Source organism: Anolis carolinensis, unplaced genomic scaffold (assembly GCF_035594765.1).
Source record: "Anolis carolinensis isolate JA03-04 unplaced genomic scaffold, rAnoCar3.1.pri scaffold_7, whole genome shotgun sequence".
Taxonomy (NCBI): Eukaryota; Metazoa; Chordata; class Lepidosauria; order Squamata; family Dactyloidae; genus Anolis; species Anolis carolinensis.
Genome location: NW_026943818.1, coordinates 3408282 through 3431844, shown reverse-complemented (window position 1 = coordinate 3431844; position 23563 = coordinate 3408282). Strand labels below are relative to the sequence as shown.

The window sequence follows — 23563 nt, the reverse complement described above, 5'->3', positions numbered from 1 at the left end:
TATTACTATTATTTGGGGGTTGCAATGGGTGCATTTTGGGGGTATATTATTACATTTGGGGTTTGCAATGGGTGCATTCTTGGGGGACTGTTACAATTATTAGGCTTGGGGTGTAATTTTATCAGTATGGATATTGCAGTGATATTTGGGGGGATTATTATTATTATTATACAGTCTCACTTATCCAACATAAACGGGCCGGCAGAACGTTGGATAAGTAAATATGTTGGATAATAAGGAGGGATTAAGGAAAAGCCTGTTAAGCATCAAATTAAATTATGATTTTACAAATTAAGCACCCAAACATCATGTTATACAACAAATTTGACAGAAAAAGTAGTTCAATACACAGTAATGCTATGTAGTAATTACTGTATTTACGAATTTAGCACCAAAATATCATGATATATTGAAAACATTGACTACAAACATGCGTTGGATAATCCAGAACGTTGGATAAGCGAGACTCTATTGTATTTGGGGGTTGCAATGGGTGCATTTTGGGGGTATATTATTACATTTGGGGTTTGCAATGGGGGACTGTTATAATAATAATTATTATTAATATAATTATTAATATTTTATCAGTATGGATATTGCAGTGATATTTGGGGGGATTTTTATTATTATACTTGGGGTTGCAATGGGTGCATTTTATTTATTTATTTATTTATTTAATACATTTATATCCCGCCCTTCTCACCCCGAAGGGGACTCAGGAGCGGCTTACAAATTAAATTTGCATACAATATTATATTACTAGCATAGCACAATACTGGCAATAAATTACTATATTGTGGTATATCAATATATTGTAATATTATTAGTAATATTACATGTAATATATAATATATAATTAATATTATATTGTATTATTATTAATATTATATGTATATACAATATATTATAATATTATATATTATTGTAAATTATGTTGTATATATATTTGGGGGAATAATATTTTATCATTATGGATTTTGCAGTGCATATTTGGGGATTATTATATTTGGGGGGTTGCAATGAGTGCATTCTTGGGGGATAGTTATTAGGTTGCAGTAGGTGCATTTGTGTATATATATAATATTGATATGAATTGGAGATGTATTTGGGGTTATATTATATTTGGGGTTGCAATTGGTGCATTTTTGGGGGATTGTTATAATTATCAGTTGCAGTAGGTACATTTATTGATAATATTTATATGCATTGATGTTGCATTGTATATGTTGAGGGGTATGTTATTGTTATTATTACTATTATTATTACTAATATAAATAATTTAAATATATTGATGTTGCAATACCTATTGGGGGTTATATTATTATTATATTTGGGGGTTGCAATTGGTGCATTCTTGGGGCTTATTAGGTTACAGTGGACACATTTATGGATATATAATATGATGTATCAGTATTGCAATGTATATCTTCAAGGGGTATATTATATTTGAGGTTGCAGTGGGTACATTTTGGGACGGGATTATTATTAGTGCTATTAGGGTTTGCATTTTATATTTATTCGGGGTAGCAATGCATACATTTTGAGGGCGATTATTATTATTAATATCCCACTTGTATATCAACGGGATCGATCCATGCTTTGACCCATATTCCTCACCAGTTTCCCCTGTCTCAAAATTGTGGCAAACAAAGCAAGGCTTTTTTTCAATGTTGTTGTTTATTTTGTGTCAAGCCATGTATCAGGTTTATTTTTAGAGAGGAGAACAATAGAAAACAATGATAAAAAGGAACAATAATACGATTGTTCCTTTTGCAACAAGAAGGAATGCAAGGCCTTTGGAGAGCTGGACAGGTTTTATTTCTCCGTATTTTTCCATTTAGAAAAATAGGATGCCAAGTCCATCTCTTCTGTATCCTCTCCCCAATTGATCAATAATTATCACCTCTAAACCTCAATTGAAAGGATTGATTGATCGCACTTGATGCTGCAAATTGACAGATGGACCCAAACACAGATGGGATTGTTTGTATTCATTGCAAATCATTCCAATTAGTTTGCCTCACAATCTGTAAAAGGGGATGAACTAGAATTTATCAATTGATTGGAATTATGATGACGGTTGCTATTATTATTATTATTATTATTATTATTATTATTATTATTATTATTATTGATGTTGTTGTGGCTGCACCATCATCCCGCGACGAGGGACGATGTTGTTTTTCTGTGAAATCAGTCTGCAAAAGGGGATTAACTAAAAGTAATCCGTTGTCGTTTTTGTTGTTCTGCCCAAAAGGTTCCAAATGGAAACTTTGGCATAAAAACCTGTGGAACTCCCTGCTTTGGGACCCACGGAAACACTCCCTAAAAACCCCCTAATAGCTCTGGTCCCAAGCTGTACCTTGGTGCGTCTCTACACTGACGAATTAGTGTAATTGGAAGGTACTTTAAGGGTCATGGCTTGGTGCTAGAGAATGCTGGGAGTTGCAGTTTCCCAAGGACCTGGGCCGCCTCTGCCAGAGAGGGCAAACTACAACTCCCAGGGTTCCAGAGCAGAGAGTTCAGGGCTCTTACAGTGGGGCTAGACTGCCAACTATCTATTGTGTTGACGAAGGCTTTCATGACCAGAATCACTGGTTTGCTGTCAGTTTTCTGGGCTGTCTGGCTGTGTTCCGGAAGCATTCTCTCCTGATGTTTCGCCCACATCTATGTCAGGCATCCTCAGAGGTTGTGAGGTCTGTTGGAAACGAAGCAAGTAGGGTTTATATATCTGTGGAATGATGTCCAGGGTGGGAGGAAGAATTCTTGTCTATTGTGTGAATGTTGCAATTGGCCAGCTTGAATAGCATTAAATGGCCTTGCTGCTTCGAAGCCTGACTGTCTCCTGCCTGTGCCCAGACACGTATCGAGGAACACGAAAGGCACTACAGACTAATCCAACCAGAGGGGTCAGCCATAGCAGAGCCCTTGGTACACCAACCTCGTATTTAAAAATTTCCAAAATTAAGACAGTAAATAAAGAGCAACACTCTTTCTTCTCAATTATTTTGGGCTTTTTCCTCTTCTTCCCTTTTTGGCGGCTGCTTGCTATTTGCAGCCTGCTCCCGTTGCCATGGAAACGTGGCCAAGACGTGTCTCCCTTTTTCTCCTACTGCAAACTACAACTCCCAGGGCCCCCGTAGCATTGAGAACTTGCCCTTAAAGGGGTTTCAAACCGCGTTAACCCAACGGTGTAGACACACGGTAAATGAGAGCCTTTATTTTGATTGGTGAGATAACTGGCTGTCCTTGCAAGGGTGTTGCTGTTCTCCTACTTGTTGCAAAGATGTAAACACAGGAGCAGCCTTAACAAAAGGGCTTTTTGGGAAGGAGAAGGACGCCTCCGAAATGGCCAACGGAGACCCAAAAGGGGCATTTGTTGGTTGGTTTGTTTTTTTGGTGCCAGCCCGGACTTGGCACAACAGGGTCAGGATTGGCAAAGGAAGGGGATTGTGTTTCGCAGGCGACAAAGTGGCCCTTGTTGTTGTTGTTGTTGAAGAAAGGAAGGGGGGAATAGCATTGCAGGAGTCAACAAGGAGACAGAGGAGGAAGAGAAGAGGAGATTCCCCAGGAGGGAGAACCCCAAGGGGCATCGAGCCTGACCTCATTTTGTGAAGCACCGCTAAAGCCCTCCCGACAGATGCCCATCCAATCTCTATTGAAAGATTTCCAAGAAAGGAGAGCTCACCATCTTCTAAGGGAGTCTAAAATACACTAGAGTCGGAAAGGGACACCTCATCCATCTCCATGTAGGAAGGCACAATCAAAACCTTCCTGACAGATGGCCATCCAGCCATAGATTTATTATTTTATTTACAGTATTTATATTCCACCCTTCTCACCCCGAAGGGAACTCAGGGCGGATTACAATGAACACATATATGGCAAACATTCAATGCCAACAGACAAACAACATTCAGTTTTAGACAGACACAGAGGCATTTTTTAACATCTTTCCAGCTTCACAATTCCGGCCACAGGGGGAGCTGTTGCTTCACTGTCCATTGGTGGCTGTTCTTCCTCATTCTTTTCCTCGTGAGCAGTTTTATGGTGTTGTAGATTAGTTAAATTAGCCTCCCGCATAAAGCGTACCTAAATTTTCCCTACTTGACAGATGCAACTGTCTTTCGGGGCTGCTAGGTCAACAGCAAGCCGGGGCTATTTTTTTTTTTTTATGGTCGGAGGCTTAACCCGACCCGGGCTTCGAACTCATGACCTCTCGGTCAGTAGTGATTTATAGCAGCTGGTTAATAGCCAGCTGTGCCACAGCCCGGCCCCTATATCTATATATAGATATGATAGATAATAAATTTATTTTCCATTTTATTGGTGTTGTTTTGTGTGAATTTGGCTACATGTATTTTAATAGTTTTTAATTACTACAGTAGAGTCTCACTTATCCAAGACTCGCTTATCCAAGGTTCTGGATTATTCAAGACATTTTTGCAGTCAATGTTTTCAATATATCATGATATTTTGGTGCTATATTCGTAAATACAGTAATTACAACATAATATTACTGTGTATTGATTACTTTTTCTGACAAATTTGTTGTACAGTGTGATGTTTTGGTGCTTAATTTGTAAATTCATAACCTATGTTGATGTTTAATAGGCTTTTCCTTGATCCCTCTTTATTATCCAAGATATTCGCTTATCCAAGGTTCTACCGGCCCGTTTAGCTTAAGTGAGACTCTATTGTATTAGGTAGATATGATGGAGAGAGTGAGAGAAATTATAGATATATCAAAGCCCTCCCAACAGATGGCCATCTAGCTATAGATATGTTTGAGAGAGAGATATGTAATAGATGTATCATGTAATCCTGGAGTTGGAAGGGGACCCCAGAGGTCACCCATCTCAACCCCCTTCTGCCATTGAGGAGGGCACCATCCGACCCCTCCTGACAGAGGGCTGCTTGGCATCGTCCAGCCGCACTGTGACCCTTCCTTCCATCCTTTCCCGCAGTGGGTCCTTGCCTTCGAGATCTTCATCCCGCTGGTCCTCTTCTTCATCCTGCTGGGTCTGCGGCAGAAGAAGCCCACCATCTCCGTCAAGGAAGGTAAGCCCCAGAAGCCGTGTCGGGTGGCCTGTTGTAGTCCCGGAAGGACACGAAATCCACAGGTGACTCCCTTCTCCAGTAGAGAACTAGAGGAAGCCTCGGACCAACAGGAGCCGTCCTCCCGCTCTGGATTTTCATCCGAACCGTAAGGATCCCAAATGCCAGAGGCAGAATCATTGTCCCTCCAGATACTTCCAGGGGGACACTTCTGAACTTTTTAAATTTCGGACTAAAACCAGGAACCAAACCACTCTTCCTCTTGTATCCACTCCTGGTTTTATTCCGAACTTTGATAAAGCCGAATGCGAATTTAAACGCTCTTCACTTGGATGGCCATAAACCACTTTCCTTGTCTACCTACTTGGAGACCTGAATTAATCTGGATTATCCTTTTGAGTTCGGCCCACCTGTAGTATCTGCCTCATTTACGTCTACATTGCCCTCAATGCTTTTGAGTTATACTTTGGTTTTTATTATCTCTTGTACATTAATTTTATTTGTCTTTTCTCCTCCCCGTCCTTCTGTGTTTATTTTTTCCCCTTCTTTATCTCTTTCTTTCTCCAAACCCATCTTCATACTTTCCTTTGCGTTCTTTGCCATTTGTCTTCTGCAGTCTGTAAGTTTTCCTCCTTATTAACTCTAGCAAAGCAGCGTTTATATGCAAAAGTATGGTTCATACTATGACTACTACTACTAATAATAATAAAAGTACATTATAATGCAGTACAACCACATTATTGTTGCTGTCATTGTATTATCATAATATATTATTATGATAATATAATATTACAATACAGTTGTGTTATTATCATTATTATTATTGCAGTTCTATTAATATTGATCCAAACGGTCCCTTGCAAATGGGGTACAGAAAGCATTGGGGATAAATATATCTCCCTTTTCCATTGATTTTTCTTTCTTTTCCTGCCTTTCTGTTCGTGGGAAATATAAGCTGAGAGTTTGGCCTTTGAAACGCTATCTGTGTGTCTTGCCTTAACAATAGTAATAATTCCTAACTCCTTTGCTGTCCTTGTGTCTTAAGTGACCTGCAATGTCCAGCATGGGGCCAAAAGGTCAGCGGTCTCTGATGGATGATGGGAGTTGTAGTTTTAAAGCTGTGGGGTTGTTGTATGGGAGGGCTTAAGACACCGGAGACCTCTGGCCTTTGGGGCCCTAAATGACCCTTGGAGGGGGTTGGAAGGGGCAGCTCTGGGGCTTGGCCTGTTTCCTCCTCTTCCTCTGCTTCCTCCTCCTCTTCCTCCCTCAGCCTTCTACACGGCTTCCCCGCTCACTTCGGCCGGGATCCTGCCGGTCATGCAGTCACTGTGTCCAGATGGTCAGCGGGACGAGTTTGGGTTCCTGCAGTACTCCAACTCCACGTACGTCCAGCTTGGGACCCTAAGCTAGATAGATGTGATTGAGTGATGGATGTGTGTGAGAGAGAGATCATCGAATCCTGGCGTTGGAAGGGAACCCCAAGGGCCATCTAGTCCAGCCCCCTTCTGTCATAAAAGGAATCAGTGAGTGGCAGATGATTGGACTTCTCTTCCCTTTCCCACAGCGTCACTCAGCTGCTGGAGCGGCTCAATGAGGTGGTGGAGAAAAGCAAGCTCTTTGACCCGGACGGCGGGGGGCTGGAGGCAGAACTGGACTCCCTGCGGCACCACTTGGAGTCCCTGGGAAGCAACGCTCCCTCCGCCATGGAGGCCCACTTCCGCCAACGAGACGGTAGGTCATGCATCGATCTTCCAAGGGGTTTTTCATCCAACGAAGGGATTGAACTGGAGACAACGATTGCTGACCTCTCTCCCCGTTTTTTTCCCTGTATCGCCCATTGAACCTGGGGCCAGGTTTCACGCTGGACTCTGCAGCCAAGGACCGGGTGGCCTTCCGCCGCTTCCTGACCCAGAACCTCTCCTTGTCCAACGAAACGACCGAAGCCTTGGCTGGATCCAAAGTGAACCTGAAAGAGGTGCGTGAGAGCCTTTGACCGGGGGTCTGGCTCCAACGGGGAGGAGGACACCCTATGTAAACAGAGGGAGCCCTCATTCTGGATGCTTCTGTCTGCTGTCTCCACCGGGATCTGAACCCCATTGAGAGAGCCCCATGCGATCCTGCGGGTCTCTTTTCCTTAGGTGTACCGACTCTTCTTTGGCGGTCCTTCTGGAGGCTTCCACGAACCCTGGGACCCCTTCCACCCGGCAGACAAACTCCTGCGGCTGGAGGTGAGGACACTTCAAGCGTTTTATATGTGGGGCTCGTTCCTGAAAATTCACATCCTACAGAAACTTGTGGACCAAAAGGTGCCAGGTTCAAATCCCGGGAGCGGAATGAGCGCCCGCTGTTAGCCCGAGCTCCTACCAACCTAGCAGTTCGAAAACATGCCAATATGAGTAGATTAATAGGTACCGCTCCGGCGGGAAGATAACAGCGCTCCATGCAGTCATGCCAGTGGCCACATGACCTTGAAGGTGTCTACAGACAACGCCGGCTCTTTGGCTTAGAAATGGAGATGAGCACCAACCCCCAGAGTCGGACATGACTGGACTTAACGTCAGGGGGAAAACTTTACCTTTTACAGAAACCCAGGTCCTAGAACCTTCATTTCTAAATACAGTAGAGTCTCTCTTATCCAACACTCGCGTATCCAATCTTCTGGATTATCCAACACATTTTTGTAGACAATGTTTTCAAAACATCATGATATTTTGGTACTAAATTCGTAAATACAGTAATTACTACATAGCATTACCATGTATTGAACTACTTTTTTGTCAAATTTGTTGCATAACATGATGTTTTGGTGCTTAATTTGTAAAATCATAACCTAATTTGATGTTTAATAGGCTTTTCCTTAATCCCTCCTTATTATCCAAGATATTCGCTTATCCAACGTTCTGCCAGCCCATTTATGTTGAATAAGTGAGACTCTACTGTATTCATATCCTCCAGAAATTCAGATCCTTTGAATTCATGTCCTACAGGCCCATCTCCTAAATCCTTGGGCCCTACAACTTCAGCTCCTAGAACCTCAGGCTCAACAGTTCTGGCAACTTTGGGGCCTAGAATCATTGCTTCCAGCATTTGAGATCCTACCAACTCAGCTCCCAGAACCTGAGATCCTACAAAATTTCAAGTTCTAGAACTTTATTTCCTCCACATTCAGGTCCTAGAAGAATTTGGGTCCTGCAAAGATTGGGGTCAAAAGGGTAACTCCTTCATGGGGCCGGTATAATCTGAATTGACTTGAGCTGCTCTTCCCGCCGCTCTGCATCTACCTTGAGCTGATTGGTGTCCCTGCAACCCTTTCCCTTGCAGGAGAGCCTCCTTTGGGGCCCCAAGGAGGGTCCGGCCACCCCGCAGAAGGGCCCACCGCGTCAGAAGGGCCTACCCCACCTCCTTTCCCAGGTCTTGGGCCTCCCCAGCACCCCCCCGCAGCCGATCGGACCCTACGGCCCTCAGGCCTTCCTCAGGGACATGGAGGTGAGCAGAGGGCACAGAGGGGTCATTGGGAGCTTCCTGGTACATTATTTGCTAGTACAATTTTTCGGAAACACCTCAGCTTCTCCAATGTGTTGTCACGTGGAAGCTGCCTTTGTTTACCTTTCCTACTACATTGTGCTTTGGGAGCTTCCTGTGCTAGTATATTTCGCTCCGTCTCCATGCAGGGTTTCGTCTTCCGTCCTGCGGTGCTGGAGGGCCTGACTTGCCGCCGGGGCGAGATGCAGCGTCTCCTGGAAGCCCCCGAGGGCCAGCGCCGGCTCCTGAAGGGCTACCAGGCGGCCGTCTGCAACCGGAGCACAGCCCTGCGCAAGGAGCACTTCGGGAGGCTGGCGGCGGAGCTGAAGGACCAGCTGGACGCCCCGAAGGTCATCCGTCAGGTGAGGAAGAGCAGCAGGGACAGGAGAGCCAGGCTTAAATATCTCTGCTTCGGAGGCTTTGAAGCAGAGGCTGGATGAGCATCTGTTGGGAGAGCCCCTTCCGACACCTCCGACTAGTTCACCTTGCTATGGACACCAAGTCACACACAGAAGGAAGCCTTTTGTAGTTTTATTGAGCAAAAGCAATATAAATCAAAGCAGGCAGTTATAAGGTTTCCAAAGTTGCTGTAAAAGAGTTAATAAAAATCCAATAGTCCATAAGCCAAACCAGAGTCGGTGAATCCAGTAGTCCATAGGCAAAACAGTAGACAATAAATCCCAAAGAACAAAGGCCCAAAAGTTACAAAGATCCAGGAACAGGAGACTTCTAAGGCAGGAAGCAGGAACATCCACTCAGATGAAGCAAGAATTTGCTTTGACAAAAATCTGTCTCAAAACACACAGTTTTAAAAGCAACCCAAGAATGCATTTCTCTTTCCTTCAGAGGCCTCTCGCTTCCCAGCCAACCTTACACTCCGACGAGGTTGAGACATTTCTTTCCATAGCAACTGATCTGCCCTAGATAATGATGGCGCCCCTTCAAGGCCCGCACCTGAACCAGGGCTTGAGATATCTCCGGCTCATTAATTCCCATGGGAATGTCATCCTGGCTGATATCTATGGCCAGCTGGGTCAACAGTTCCTTCTGCTCAAGCGGCATTTCTCGAGCCTCTGAATCAGCCTGTATAATTCCCATCCCCATGCCATCATCCTGAAATTCATCCTGCATCCCATCATCTGGCTTTTGTATCTGAAACCCAGAATTCCCTTCTTCATCCTCACTCTGACTGTGCTGTTGCTGATTCACAACACCACCTCCGCCTTCCCCTTTGTGTCTGCAGCTGCGACTGGACGAGGTCAATGCCTCTGAGGAGGCCGCCGGAGGACGCCTGCACTCGCTACTGGAGGACCTGCTGGCCCTGCAGAGGATGCTGCGGGAGGTGGACGTCCTCTCAGCTTTGGCCCGGCTGCTGCCCCAAGGGGCCTGTGCCTCCTCCGCTGGCCGGGCAGGGGCTCCCTTTGGCCCCACGGCCCCCAACGCCACCAGCCTCAGCGCCAACTTCTCCTTGGGGGTCAACACCAGCACCATCGAGGAGGAGGAGGAGCAGGAGGGCAGGGAGCCCCCCGCGGCAGAAGACCCCCGCGGACAGTGCGCCGCCTTCGTCCAGCTCTGGGCCGGACTTCAGCCCATCCTCTGCGGAAACAACCGGTACGGAGCCCCAGCAACGGGCCACATTGGGACACAGATCTAGGAAGCCCCAGTGCTACTCTACACGTGGTTGCAACAAAACTTATTATTCTCCAAATTTAGTTCTTTACATGGTCTATTCCAGGGGTCCCCAAACTAAGGCCCGGGGGCCACATGTGGCCCATTGAAGCCATTTATCCAGCCCCCATGGCACAAAGGCAGAAGGGGGTTGGGCTAAATGACCCAAAGGTCATTTATTATTATTATTATTATTATTATTATTATTATTATTATTATTATTATTATTAACAACATTGAGGCTGGAAAGCCATCTGTCAGGGGTGCTTTGCTTGTGCTTTTGATGCACAAAGGCAGAAGAGGTTTGGACTAAATGGCCCAAGGGGTCTCTTCCAACCCTCTTTATTACTGTTGTTATTATTACTATTATTATTATTATTATTATTATTAACATTGAGGCAGGGAGGCCATCTGTCAGGGGTGTGCTTTGCTTGTGCTTTTGGTGCACAAAGACAGAAGGAGGTTGGACTCAATGGCCCAAAGGGTCTCTTCCAACCCTCTTTATTATTATCATCATCATTATTATTATTATTATTATTATTATTATTATTATTATTATTATTATTATATTGTATGACACAGCAAACAAGATAGATATGCTGGATTTCGTATCACAGAATCACAAGTTGAACACTTCCCAAGTGTCTAGGACTGTGTGATGTATTTTCGAATGATGCGTGCAGATCCCAGTAGGGTGGCCTTTTGCAGGTGGCAGATTGTGAATTTGTCAATGTCTTGTTTCCAAATGCCGGCTGAGATCTCTTGGCACGGCACCCAATGTGCCAATCACCACCGGGACCACCTGCACTGGTATCTACCAGAGCCTTTGCAGTTTGATCTTGAGGTCCTGATATTATTATTATTATTATTATTATTATTATTATTATTATTATTATTATTATTATTATTATTGCTTGGTGGCCAACTATAGTCTGGCCCTCCAATGGTCCAAAGGATTGTGAACTGACCCCCTGTTCAAAATGTTTGGAGACCCCTGGTCTATTCAGATATTCATGGTTTACTTTGTCGAAAGCTTTATACACATCTAACTTTAGAATTGACAGTTTTCTTTTTGTTTGTGTCTCATGGCAAATCGCATTAACAACATTTCTTATTGGCTCACTGATACTCCACCCTTTAACAAACCCATATTGGTCTTCTATAATCTTTGGTAGAATAACTTCCAATCTATTTGCTGTAGTTTTCATGAATATCTTATAATCTTGATTTGCTAAACTGTTCGGACAATATGATTCTGGGAGCTCTGGTTGTCTATCTGGCTCCAAAACTGGAATAATTTCTGAAAGTTTCCATGTTTCTGGGACAATACCTCTCATATATACAGTAGAGTCTCACTTATCCAACACTCACTTATCAAATGTTCTGGATTATCCAACACATTTTTGTAGTCAATGTTTTCAATATATCATGATATTTTGGTGCTAAATTTGTAAATACAGTAATTACTACATAGTATTACTGTGTATTGAACTACTTTTTCTGTCTAATTTGTTGTATAACATGATGTTTTGGTGCTTAATTTGTAAAATCATAACCTAATTTGATGTTTAATAGGCTTTTCCTTAATCCTTCCTTATTATCCAACATATTCGCTTATCCAACGTTCTGCCGGCCCGTTTATGTTGGATAAGTGAGACTACTGTATTTGCTATAGTTTTCATGAATATCTTATAATCTTGATTTGCTAAACTGATTGGATGATATGATTCTGGGAGCTCTGGTTGTCTATCTGGCTCCAAAATTGGAATAATTTCTGAAAGTTTCCATGTTTTTGGGACAATACCTCTCATATATACCTCATTAAACATTGCAGCCATATATGGTACCAACTCATGCATAAAGGTCTTGTAAAATTCTGCTGTATATCCATCTATACCAGGTGCCTTATATTGTTTCAGTCCTTTAATTCCCTGAATTACTTCTTCCTGTGTTATTTCTTCGTTTAGCATGTTTTTATCCTCCTCATTTACTTTATTCCCAATTTTTATTTCTTCATTATTCACCTGTTCTTTTTGGTACAACTATAATTATATTTTTGCCTTTGGAGTGACCTCCGAAATTCAATTGGAGGATGTTTTGGTGAGATTGAACCATCCCAAGGATTGCCTTTGACCAGCCTATGCATCCCTATGTATATCTGTATCTGCTTATCCTCCACAGGACCATTGAGCCAGAGGCTCTGAAACAGGGCAACATGAGCTCCCTAGGCTTCACCAGCAAAGAGCAGCGCAATCTGGGGCTCCTCGTCCACCTGATGACCAGCAACCCCAAGATCCTTTATGCCCCCGTCGGCACCGAGGCAGACAGGGTCATCCTCAAGGTCAGGGACCCCCAAGAATGAAAGAAAGAGGGGGTGATGGGAATGGTGTTTGGTCCTAACTCCCTCTATCCTTCCCTCTCAGGCCAATGAGACCTTTGCCTTTGTGGGCAATGTGACCCGCTTTGCCCAGGGGTGGCTCAACGTTTCGGCCCAGATCCGTGGCTTTTTGGAGGAAGGCAAGCTCCAGGAACGGATCCGGCGGCTGCGCGAAGTACGGGCCCTGTCTGGGAAGGGAATGGGTCTTGGGTCATCTGAGAGGTTGCAATGCGGAGGTCCTTCAGAGACCCCCCTCCTCTTCCTCCTCGCAGATGGCGGCCGACCTCCAGAGGCACCCAGAGGCTCTGAACATCTCGGACAGCGACCTGCTGCACCGCTTCCTGGAGAGCAACTTCTCTCTGCCCAACGCCAGCGCCCTCCTCTCCCAGCTGGACGCCATCGACAATGCGGCCTGTGGCTGGGTTCAGTTCATGACCAAGGTGGGGGACACCCCCCACACACTGTTACACCCCCCTTCAGGTGGAAAGGAATCCTGAACCCTCTCTTCTTCCTCAGGTCAGCGTTGACATCTTCAAGGGTTTCCCTGATGAGGAGAGCATCGTCAACTACACCCTCAACCAAGCCTACCAAGACAATGTCACCGTCTTCGCCAGTACGGAAACCCTTGTAACACTCTGTCCTCTGGAGCCCAGGAGAAGGATGGGCTGGTGGTCTGCGACCCAGTTGGACACTTGCCCCCATCATCCCCAAGCACTGCAGGCTTTGGGAGCCAGGGCCAAGCCTCTTCAGCTTAGTGACCCGTTGCTGGGATTCTTCAGATAGTGTCCATGAGATTCCATTGAGATCCATGGATGAGAGACTTCAGCTTAGTGACTCTGAGGCTGCCCATGGTTGAGATATTCCAATTAAGGTCTACTGAGATGCCATTGAGACCCAGCTTGAGATCTTTCAGCTCTTTCTGGGATCTGTTGTGATGTGATGCCATTGAGACCCAGGTTGAGGGCCTTCAGATATAGTTCATTGAGATGCCATTGAGACCCAGGTTGAGGGCCTTCAGATATAGTTCACTGAGATGCCATTGAGACCCAGGTTGAGGGCCTTCAGATATAGTTCATTGAGATGCCATTGAGACCCAGGTTGAGGGCCTTCAGATATAGTTCATTGAGATGCCATTGAGACCCAGGTTGAGGGCCTTCAGATATAGCTCACTGAGATGCCATTGAGACCCAGGTTGAGGGCCTTCAGATATAGTTCATTGAGATGCCATTGAGACCCAGGTTGAGGGCCTTCAGATATAGTTCACTGAGATGCCATTGAGACCCAGGTTGAGGGCCTTCAGATATTGTTCATTGAGATTCCATTGAGAACCAAGTTGTAGGTCTTCATATATAGTTAACTGAGATGCCATTAAGATTCATGGCTGAGGGCCTTATGATGTCGTTCATTGAGATGCCATTAAGATTCATGGCTGAGGGCCTTATGATGTCGTTCATTGAGATGCCATTGAGATCTTTCAGCTGCGGCTGGGATCCTTGGTGACATGGCACCCTTGAGATCTTTGGTTGAGATACCAACTGTGATTGTAATCTTTATACTTGGCTCCATTGATGCCCATGGTTGGGGTGATCAGAGTCCTGCAGCCGGGGTTGAGAGGGGCCCTGGGATAAGCGGTGGTCCCAGAGGTCCAAAGCGATGCCCTGAAGGCCCTGGATGGATTGGCCACCCCTCTAACGGCCTCTGTTTTCTCTTCCCCACGAAAGGCGTAATCTTCCAGACCCGGAAGGATGGCAGCCTCCCTCCCCATGTTATGTACAAGATCCGGCAGAACTCCAGCTTCACAGAGAAGACCAACGAGATCCGGAGGGCCTACTGGAGGCCCGGGCCCAACACCGGCGGCCGGTTCTACTTCCTGTATGGTTTCGTCTGGATCCAAGGTCAGCCTCCCAAGCTTTCCTCAATCCCACCTTCTCTTCTTCCTGGTCCGGAGGCGAGTCCGAACCCAGAGAGATTCTGTCCTTCAAAGAGAAATGCGTCATTGTCTGCCATTCACTGTTTTTGCTTTCTCAGACATGATGGAGCGTGCTATCATCAACACCTTCGTCGGCCACGATGTTGTCGAACCTGGGAACTACGTGCAGATGTTTCCATATCCGTGTTACACGCGAGATGAGTGAGTCCCTGGGCATGGATTGGTTTGTGCCTTCAGACTGGGAATGGGCAAGGCTCCAGGAAAGGAAAGCGTCCGTCCTCCCAGTGATTGAAAGATAGTGACCTGAATCAAGGACATAGAGGGATATGTTGATGGATTGATGGATGGATGCATAAATAAATTGATGTCTGCGCCTGCCTTGCTGATACCACGTCTCCTCCTTCCCGCAGCTTCCTGTTTGTGATCGAGCACATGATGCCCCTCTGCATGGTCATCTCCTGGGTCTATTCGGTGGCCATGATGATCCAGCACATTGTGGCGGAAAAGGAGCACCGCCTGAAGGAGGTAAGGCCCTGCCCTCCGCGGCCCTGGACGCTCTGGGTTCTGGTCCAAACCATAAGGAAAGCTCCAGCATGTCGCCTCTTCCTCCCTCCTTTGCAGGTGATGAAGATGATGGGGCTCAACAACGCCGTCCACTGGGTGGCCTGGTTCATCACAGGCTTCGTCCAGCTGTCCATCTCGGTCACGGCGCTGACCGCCATCTTGAAGTACGGCAAGGTCCTCATGCACAGCGACGTCTTCATCATCTGGCTCTTCCTGGCCATTTATGCCGTGGCCACCATCATGTTCTGGTGAGTCCCAGGAAGCAAAAAATAAGGGAGGCATGAGAGACCAATGGTCAGCGCATTATTATGAATAGGTTTGCATCCTGACCTATGGGCCATTTCCGAGCCAATCCCATTTTGATAGAAATGTCAGCACAGACTGGGGCGGGCTGTGCATTTCCGTCTCTTTCTCTCCCTCCGCAGCTTCCTCATCTCAGTGCTCTACTCCAAAGCCAAGCTGGCCTCGGCGTGCGGCGGCATCATCTATTTCCTGAGCTACGTCCCTTATATGTACGTCGCCATCCGCGAAGAGGTTGCCCATGACAAGATCACCGCCTTTGAGAAGTGCATCGCGGTGAGTTGAAGGCCTCCCTCCCTTTGGTCCAGGGTTCAAATGCAAACTCCCAGCAGCTTACCAGCTGTTAAGAACTGTTGGAGTTGAAGTCCAAAACACTTTGAGGGCCGAGGTTTGCCCATGCTTGCTTTCGGGTCTTTTAAGAACAGCCCATTCCTTGAAGGCAAAGGGCTTTTAGTTTCTTGGCGGTGTCGCACCTCAGGTTAGCTTCACCGTGCTAAAGACACCAGGCTGCACACAGAACGTAGTCTTTTGTAGTTTATTAGGAAATAGGGAAAAGATAGTTCATAAAAGGTAAAAGTTCGGTTCCAAAAGATAGTTACAAAAACAAGGCTGTAAGAAACAAATCCATAGAAACATTATGCATGAAGCAAGGTCCTTTCAAAAGAAGCTAAAGTCCCAGAAACGAGGATACATCCAGGCTATAGGCTAATACAGGAGAGCAGACTTGGTTCTTGATTCAAGCGAGGAAATTGCTTTGACGAAGATTTCCCTCTCAGCAGACTGTTTTAATAGAATAACATGAAGGTATTTCTTTGCCCTTTGACCTCCCACTTATTTGCTATAATGAGACTTCTGCGCAATCCCCGAAATTCCAAACGACTAGACCGATCTAGAGAAGCAGCCTCATAATCGCTTTCAAGGCCACAGGGCTCGTTAGTGTTATCAGGCTGAGGCTGGGAGCTGCTCTCCCTTCCTGCTTCTTGCACCTGAAAACCATCATCAGCAACAACATCATTTCTTCCATGGGAAAGCCTCCCTGCTCCTCATCTCCCACAGCAGGAACACTCTGCACCTGAATCCCATAATTCCCATCAAGAGTCATCTTGAAACTCATCCTGAACCTGAATCCCATCATCCTGAAACTGCATCCCAGAATCCTCATCAGAGTCACACAAAGGCTGAGTCACAACAGGTGGCCCTGCTGACCACTCTCTCTTTCATTTTGCCACCCAGTCACTGATGTCCACCACCGCCTTTGGCCTGGGCGCCAAATACTTTGCTCTCTATGAAGTGGCCGGTGTGGGAATCCAGTGGCGCACCCTCAGCCAGTCGCCGGTGGAAGGAGATGACTTCAACCTCCTGCTTTCCATGATGATGCTAGGCGTCGACGCCGCCGTCTATGGGGTCCTCACCTGGTACATCGAGGCCGTGCACCCAGGTGTGTGTGGGCAGCCTGGTGGTGGTCCAACTGAGGCCCACAGAGCCCTGGTCCCTCCTTTGGCCACCCAGGTCTCATACAAGTATTGGGACATACTCCGACCAGTTCCTTAACGGGGATCCCTGGTCCCACATGTCCTTGGCTCTGCTCACTTTCCAGGGACATTCCTGGGGAGCTTTTCCATTGCAAGCATTCCATCCTCTGCTAGTGTTTTTCCCTGCTGGGTGCTATGCAAATGAGGAGGCGTGGCCATGCAAATATGTCTGTGCACTGTTGTGCTTCCCCTCCACCAGGCATGTATGGCCTGCCCCGGCCCTGGTACTTCCCGCTGCAGAAGTCTTATTGGCTGGGCAACGGGCGAATCGAGACGTGGGAGTGGACGTGGCCCTGGTCAAGGGCTGCCCGGCTGAGCGTCATGGAGGAGGACCAAGCCTGCGCCATGGAGAGCCGCCGGATGGGTGAGAATCCCTGCACTAGTATTATTGTTATTATTACTGTATATACTCAAGTATAAGCCTAGTTTTTCAGCCCTTTTTTTAAGACTGAAAAAGCCCCTCTCAGCTTATACTCGGGTGAGGGTCCTGGTTGGTTTATATTTGGGTCAGCTTATACTCGAGAATATATGATACATTTATTATTTTTCTCTGTTATTATTGGTATTATTACATTTATTATTTTTCTTTATAGAATCATAGAATAGTAGAGTTGGAAGAGACCTCATGGGCCATCCAGTCCAACCCCCTGCCAAGAAGCAGGAAATCGCATTCAAAGCACCCCTGACACCCCTGACACCCCAGCCTCTGCTTAAAAGCCTCCAAAGAAGGAGCCTCCACCACTATTATTATTATTATTATTATTATTATTATTATTATTATTATTATTATTGCTACTATTGCATTTATTTTACTCTGTTTTTATTATTAATAATAATACATTTATTATTTCACTCTGATCTTATTCTTATTATTATTATTGCATTTATTATTTTACTCTATTTATTATTACATGTATTATTTTACTCTATTATTATTAAAAGAATACATAAGAACATTTACATTGAAGAAGACGAGAATAATGATTTGATCAGAGTTGGACAGTCTTATCTTAAATTTGAGCTTTATATAAATATTCAAAAACATTTAACCTACTGATGCCTCGATTAATGTAATTTTATTGGTATCTATTTTTATTTCTGAAATTTACCACCCTCGGCTTATACTGGAGTCAATGTTTTCCCAGTTTTTTGTGGTAAAATTAGGTGCCTCGGCTTATATTCGGGTCGGCTTATACTCGAGTATATACGGTACTTGGCATCAGAAATTCCGGTTTCCAAGCATGTTTCCTCTATTGACGGGAAAGGAAAACTATTGTTGTAATTCACTGTTTCCAAATAAAATTTAAAAAATTGTTTTCAGATATTGTAATCTATTGGTCTGCCACTAGGTGTCAGTAGAGTACTGTTAGGGTTCAGTTGCAGGAGAACCAATGGAAAGGACAAAACCATAGTCATTCCCAATGTATGTAGATGGAAAGCTATATATATGTGTGTGTGTTTTTTGTCCTCCTTGCAGAGGAAACCCGGGGCATCGAAGAGGAGCCCACCCACCTTCCGCTGGTTGTTTGCATTGACAAACTGACCAAGATCTACAAGACGGACAAGAAGATGGCCCTTAACAAGCTGAGCTTGAACCTCTATGAGAACCAGGTGGTCTCCTTCTTGGGCCACAATGGAGCCGGGAAGACCACGACCATGTAAGTGACCACCCTCCTCTTTGGGGGAATTTTTAAGTGGGGCTGCTATCTCCTATTAATCTCCTATTAAGGGGGCATTTGGAGGCTCCTTATTCTTCTTTTTAAATGATTTGGGAGGCTTCCACCTTCAGAATCCACCATTGGGTAGTGTATTATAGAAGCTGTAGTCCTGTAGAAGTAACAATCCCATGAAGCAGGTTTTCAATAGCATATTTCCAGTATAAAAACTAACTGTAATTCACTATTCTGTCACTAGTGGCCAATATTGGGACTCAGTTTGGAGGAGAACCAAGATAGGGTTATCTCCAATACATTGGAGATGTATTTAGTGTCTGTCTTTGTTGTGGTAATCTCTGAGCGGTTAGACTCAATTTAACCCTTTCTGGGGGAGATTCCACCCAAAATCAGCAAAATAGCAAAAGCAAAGCTTTTAAATGCAGCAGTTACTTACACGGGGTGAGCAAAGAAGAGCCTTTCAACTTAGGATGGCAATGGAGTGCAGAGTCTCAGTAAAAGTTCAAAAAGTATTTATTCAAAAGAATTCCATTGTAGATAGAAAGGCTTGGGAGCTGTCTAGTCTACTCTAGACTGGTTTCTAAGGAAAAATAACAAACATCTAAATAGTTACATCTTGCCAGGAGAGATGGTGAGATGCTTCTTGTAGTGCTGTCCTCCATGACCTCGGCAACATCTTCCTTCCCTTTCTCCAGGTCCATCTTGACCGGGCTCTTCCCTCCAACCTCGGGGTCAGCCACCATTTACGGCCACGACATCCGGACCGAGATGGACGAGATACGGAAGAACCTGGGGATGTGTCCGCAGCACAACGTCCTCTTCGACAAGCTGACCGTGGATGAACATCTCTGGTTCTACTCCCAGCTCAAGGGCATGGCCCAAGAGGAGCTCCGCAAGGAGATGCACAAGTGAGTGTGTCCTGTCCCTTGACCCCCATCCCCAGTGACTCGGCCTTGCGGAACTACGGCTCCCAGGGCTTTCCATAATATCAAGTGGTGTCATAGCTGCTTGGGCTCAACTCCACGGAGTCCTGAGATTTGTAGTTTGGTAAGGCTACCTACACTTTTGAGCAGAGAAGACGCAGATCTTGAGAAACTACAATTCCCAGAGTTCCATGGCAGTTAACATGGTGTCAAACTGGAGCCTTTTCCACAGAGTAGATGCAGCCTATGTTTGCTGGTTTCTTTTCTTTTTTATTGGTTGTACATTGAATGCCTTTCAATGGAAAAGCACTCAAGACTTGGCTGTTTGGTTGTGCATTTAAGTAAATCAGATCTAATCTGCCAAATAGTCACTGTTGAATGTTTTTATGTTAAATGTTTTTATATTGTGGAATAATACTTTAAATTGTCAGTCGCTCGGAGCACTCTGGTGGAGAGCGACTAATTAAGAAATAAAGTGAAGTGAATGCATGATATTACAATTATTATACTATTATTATACTATTATTATACTATTACAGTAGAGTCTCACTTATCCAACACTCACTTATCCAACGTTCTGGATTATCCAACGCATTTTTGTAGTCAATGTTTTCAATATATCGTGATATTTTGGTGCTAAATTCATAAATACAGTAATTACTACATACCATTACTGCATATTGAACTACTTTTTCTGCCAAATTTGTTGTCTAACATGATGTTTTGGTGCTTCATTTGTAAAATCATAACCTAATTTGATGTTTAATAGGCTTTTCCTTAATGCCTCCTTATTATCCAACATATTCGCTTATCCAATATTCTGCCGGCCCATTTATGTTGGATAAGTGAGACTCTACTGTATTATATTATTATTATACTACAGTGCTTCCTCACTTATCGCTGGGGTTAGGTTCCAGGACCACACGCAATAAGTGAAAATCCGCGAAGTAGGAACACTATATTTATTTTAATATTTATACATTATTTTAGTAGTTATACACTATTTTAAGTCTTTATCAACCAATCGTGTGTTGATAAATTGCCTCCTTCTCCCCCCGTTGCCACTTGGGCTCCTTTTCTCTCCCTTTGGCTTCTTCCTTCCTTCCTTCCTTCCTTAGGCTGTAAATTGTTATTTTTTATGATTTATAATAGTCTTTTAGAGTTTATTGAAAAACCGCAAAACAGCAAATCTGCGAAAAGTGAACTGCGAAGTAGTGAGGGAACACTGTATTATTATACTATCATTATACTATTATTATATTATTTATTTATTTATTTGCTACATTTATATGCCGCTCTTCTCACCCCGAAGGGGACTCAGAGCGGCTTACAAATCAAATGTACATACAATATATTATTAGCATAGCACAATATAAGCATTAAATTACTATATTGTTCTATATAATTTTATGGTAATGTTATTAGTAATATTGCATTTAATATATAATATATAATTAATATTATATTGCATTTTTAATTAGTATAATATTGTATTGCATTATAATATTATCAATATTATAAGTACATACAATATATTGTATATTTATAAATTATTGTATATTATATATATGTATATAAAATTAGCATAGCATGTTGCTATGGCACAGGAGACAAGACAATTATTATACTATATTATTGACCCCTGGCTCTGCTGTCCCTCCAGGATGATTGAGGACCTGGAGCTGACCCACAAGCGCCACTCCTTGGTGCAGACCTTGTCCGGAGGGATGAAGAGAAAGCTGTCGGTGGCCATTGCCTTTGTGGGGGGCTCCCGGGCCGTCATCCTGGACGAGCCCACGGCCGGAGTGGACCCTTACGCCCGGAGGGCCATCTGGGACCTCATCCTCAAGTACAAGCCAGGTAAGGAAGTTGGGGAGGAGCCGTGACCCTATCAAGTAGGACCCGCATGATGGAGGACCCAAGCCCTCTATTTCCCTCTTCTTTTTCCTTTGGCCCCAAACAGGGCGGACCATCCTCCTCTCGACGCACCACATGGACGAGGCCGACCTCCTGGGCGACCGCATTGCCATCATTTCCCACGGGAAGCTCAAGTGCTGTGGGTCCCCGCTCTTCCTGAAGGGCACTTATGGGGACGGCTACAAGCTGACCCTGGTCAAGAAGCAGTCGGAGGCCCCGAGCAGCGCCGGTCAGTGCCAGACCCTCCCCATGGACATAATAATACTACTACTAATAATATCCAAATCCAGCATATCTATCTTGTTTGCTGTGTCATACGTATAATAATAATCTATATATATAAAAGGGTAATGAAATTTCGGCCTAGGACAAAACAGCAAAACTACACATCCCAGAAACACTAAACTTGGCGGCACATCCCCTCATCCATGCCTCTACGTTCAGACAACAAAAAAACAAAACAAAAATAAAGTCCTAATTAGAGGGAGAGCAATAATTGTTTTTATCCAATTGCTGCCAGTTCAAAGGCTAAGCTCCACCCACTTGGTCTCCTAGCAACCCACTCAGCCCAGGGGACAGGCAGAGTTACGCCTCACTTGGGCCTCTTCCACACTGCCTATAAAATACAGATTATCAGATTTTAACTAAATTATATGGCAGTGTAGACTCAAGGCCCTTCCACACAGCTATATAACCCATTTATAATCTTATATTATCTGCTTTGAACTGGATTATCTTGACTCCACACTGCCATATAATCCACTTCAGTGTGCAGTCGGACACAACTGGACTTAATGTCAGGAGAAAACCTTTACCCTTTACCTTAACTACCACCAGTTCCTCAATACTTTATTTCCCATACCACCAGACTTCGCCACAGCAACGCGTGGCCGGGCACAGCTAGTATCTATATAAAATCATATATACTGTATGTACTTGAGTATAAGCCTAGTTTTTCAGCCCTTTTTTTAAGACTGAAAAAGCCCCCTCGGCTTATACTCGGGTGAGGATCCTGATTGGTTTATATTTGGGTCAGCTTATACTCGAGAATATATGGTACATTTATTATTTTTCTCTATTATTATTGCTATTACAGTAGAGTCTCACTTATCCAAGCTAAACAGGCCGGCAGAAGTTTGGATAAGCGAATATCTTGGATAATAAGGAGGGGTTAAGGAAAAGCCTATTAAACATCAAATTAGGTTATGATTTTACAAATTAAGCACCAAAACATCATGTTATACAACAAATTTGACAGAAAAAGTAGCTCAATGCGCAGTAATGTTATGTTGTAATTACTGTATTTACGAATTTAGCACCAAAATATCATGATATCTTGAAAACATTGACTACAAAAATGGCTTGGATAATCCAGAAGCTTGGATAAGCGGGGCTTGGATAATTGAGACTCTACTGTATTACATTTATTATTTTTCTCTATTATTGTTGCTACTATTACATTTATTTTATTCTATTATTATTAATAATGCATTTATTATTTCACTCTGATATTATTATTATATTTATTATTTTACTCTATTTATTACTACATGTATTATTTTCCTGTATTTATTATTATTTTTATTATTATTATTATTACATGTATTATTTTACTCTATTATTATTAAAAGGATACATAAGCACATTTAAATTGAAGAAGATGAGAATAATGATTTAATTAAAGTTGGACAATTTTATCTTAAATTAGAGCTTGATGTAAATATTCAAGAACATTTAATCTACTGATGCCTCAATTAATGTAATTTTATTGGTATCTACAGTAGGGTCTCACTTATCCAAGCCTCATTTATCCAAGTTTCTGGATTATCCAAGCCATGTTTTCAATATATCGTTTTATTTCGGTGCTAAATTCGTAAATACAGTAATTACAACATAACATTACTGCGTATTGAACTGCTTTTTCTGTCAAATTTGTTGTAAAACATGATGTTTTGGTGCTTAATTTGTAAAATCATAACCTAATTTGATGTTTAATAGGCTTTTCCTTAATCCCTCCTTATTATCCAAGATATTCGCTTATCCAAGCTTCTGCCGGCCCGTTTAGCTTGGATAAGTGAGACTCTACTGTATCTATTTTT

General features: G+C 43.9%; 1 protein-coding gene across 2 annotated transcripts in view; it reads left to right on the top strand.

The window, feature by feature from the left end:
• The window catches only part of abca2 (ATP binding cassette subfamily A member 2), a 54552-nt gene that overhangs the window by 536 nt on the left and 30453 nt on the right, over positions 1-23563 (top strand). For both annotated transcript variants that reach the window (XM_062960280.1, XM_062960281.1), the window contains exons 2-24: positions 4968-5061; positions 6329-6440; positions 6623-6789; positions 6912-7033; positions 7197-7286; positions 8380-8544; positions 8730-8942; positions 9824-10191; positions 12430-12589; positions 12672-12800; positions 12898-13065; positions 13142-13238; positions 14347-14520; positions 14654-14756; positions 14966-15080; positions 15177-15367; positions 15545-15695; positions 16653-16857; positions 17151-17315; positions 18429-18609; positions 19320-19532; positions 21211-21407; positions 21511-21693. In XM_062960280.1, coding sequence (XP_062816350.1) covers positions 4968-5061; positions 6329-6440; positions 6623-6789; positions 6912-7033; positions 7197-7286; positions 8380-8544; positions 8730-8942; positions 9824-10191; positions 12430-12589; positions 12672-12800; positions 12898-13065; positions 13142-13238; positions 14347-14520; positions 14654-14756; positions 14966-15080; positions 15177-15367; positions 15545-15695; positions 16653-16857; positions 17151-17315; positions 18429-18609; positions 19320-19532; positions 21211-21407; positions 21511-21693 — 3763 coding nt within the window. The remainder of the gene's footprint in view (positions 1-4967; positions 5062-6328; positions 6441-6622; positions 6790-6911; positions 7034-7196; positions 7287-8379; positions 8545-8729; positions 8943-9823; positions 10192-12429; positions 12590-12671; positions 12801-12897; positions 13066-13141; positions 13239-14346; positions 14521-14653; positions 14757-14965; positions 15081-15176; positions 15368-15544; positions 15696-16652; positions 16858-17150; positions 17316-18428; positions 18610-19319; positions 19533-21210; positions 21408-21510; positions 21694-23563) is intronic.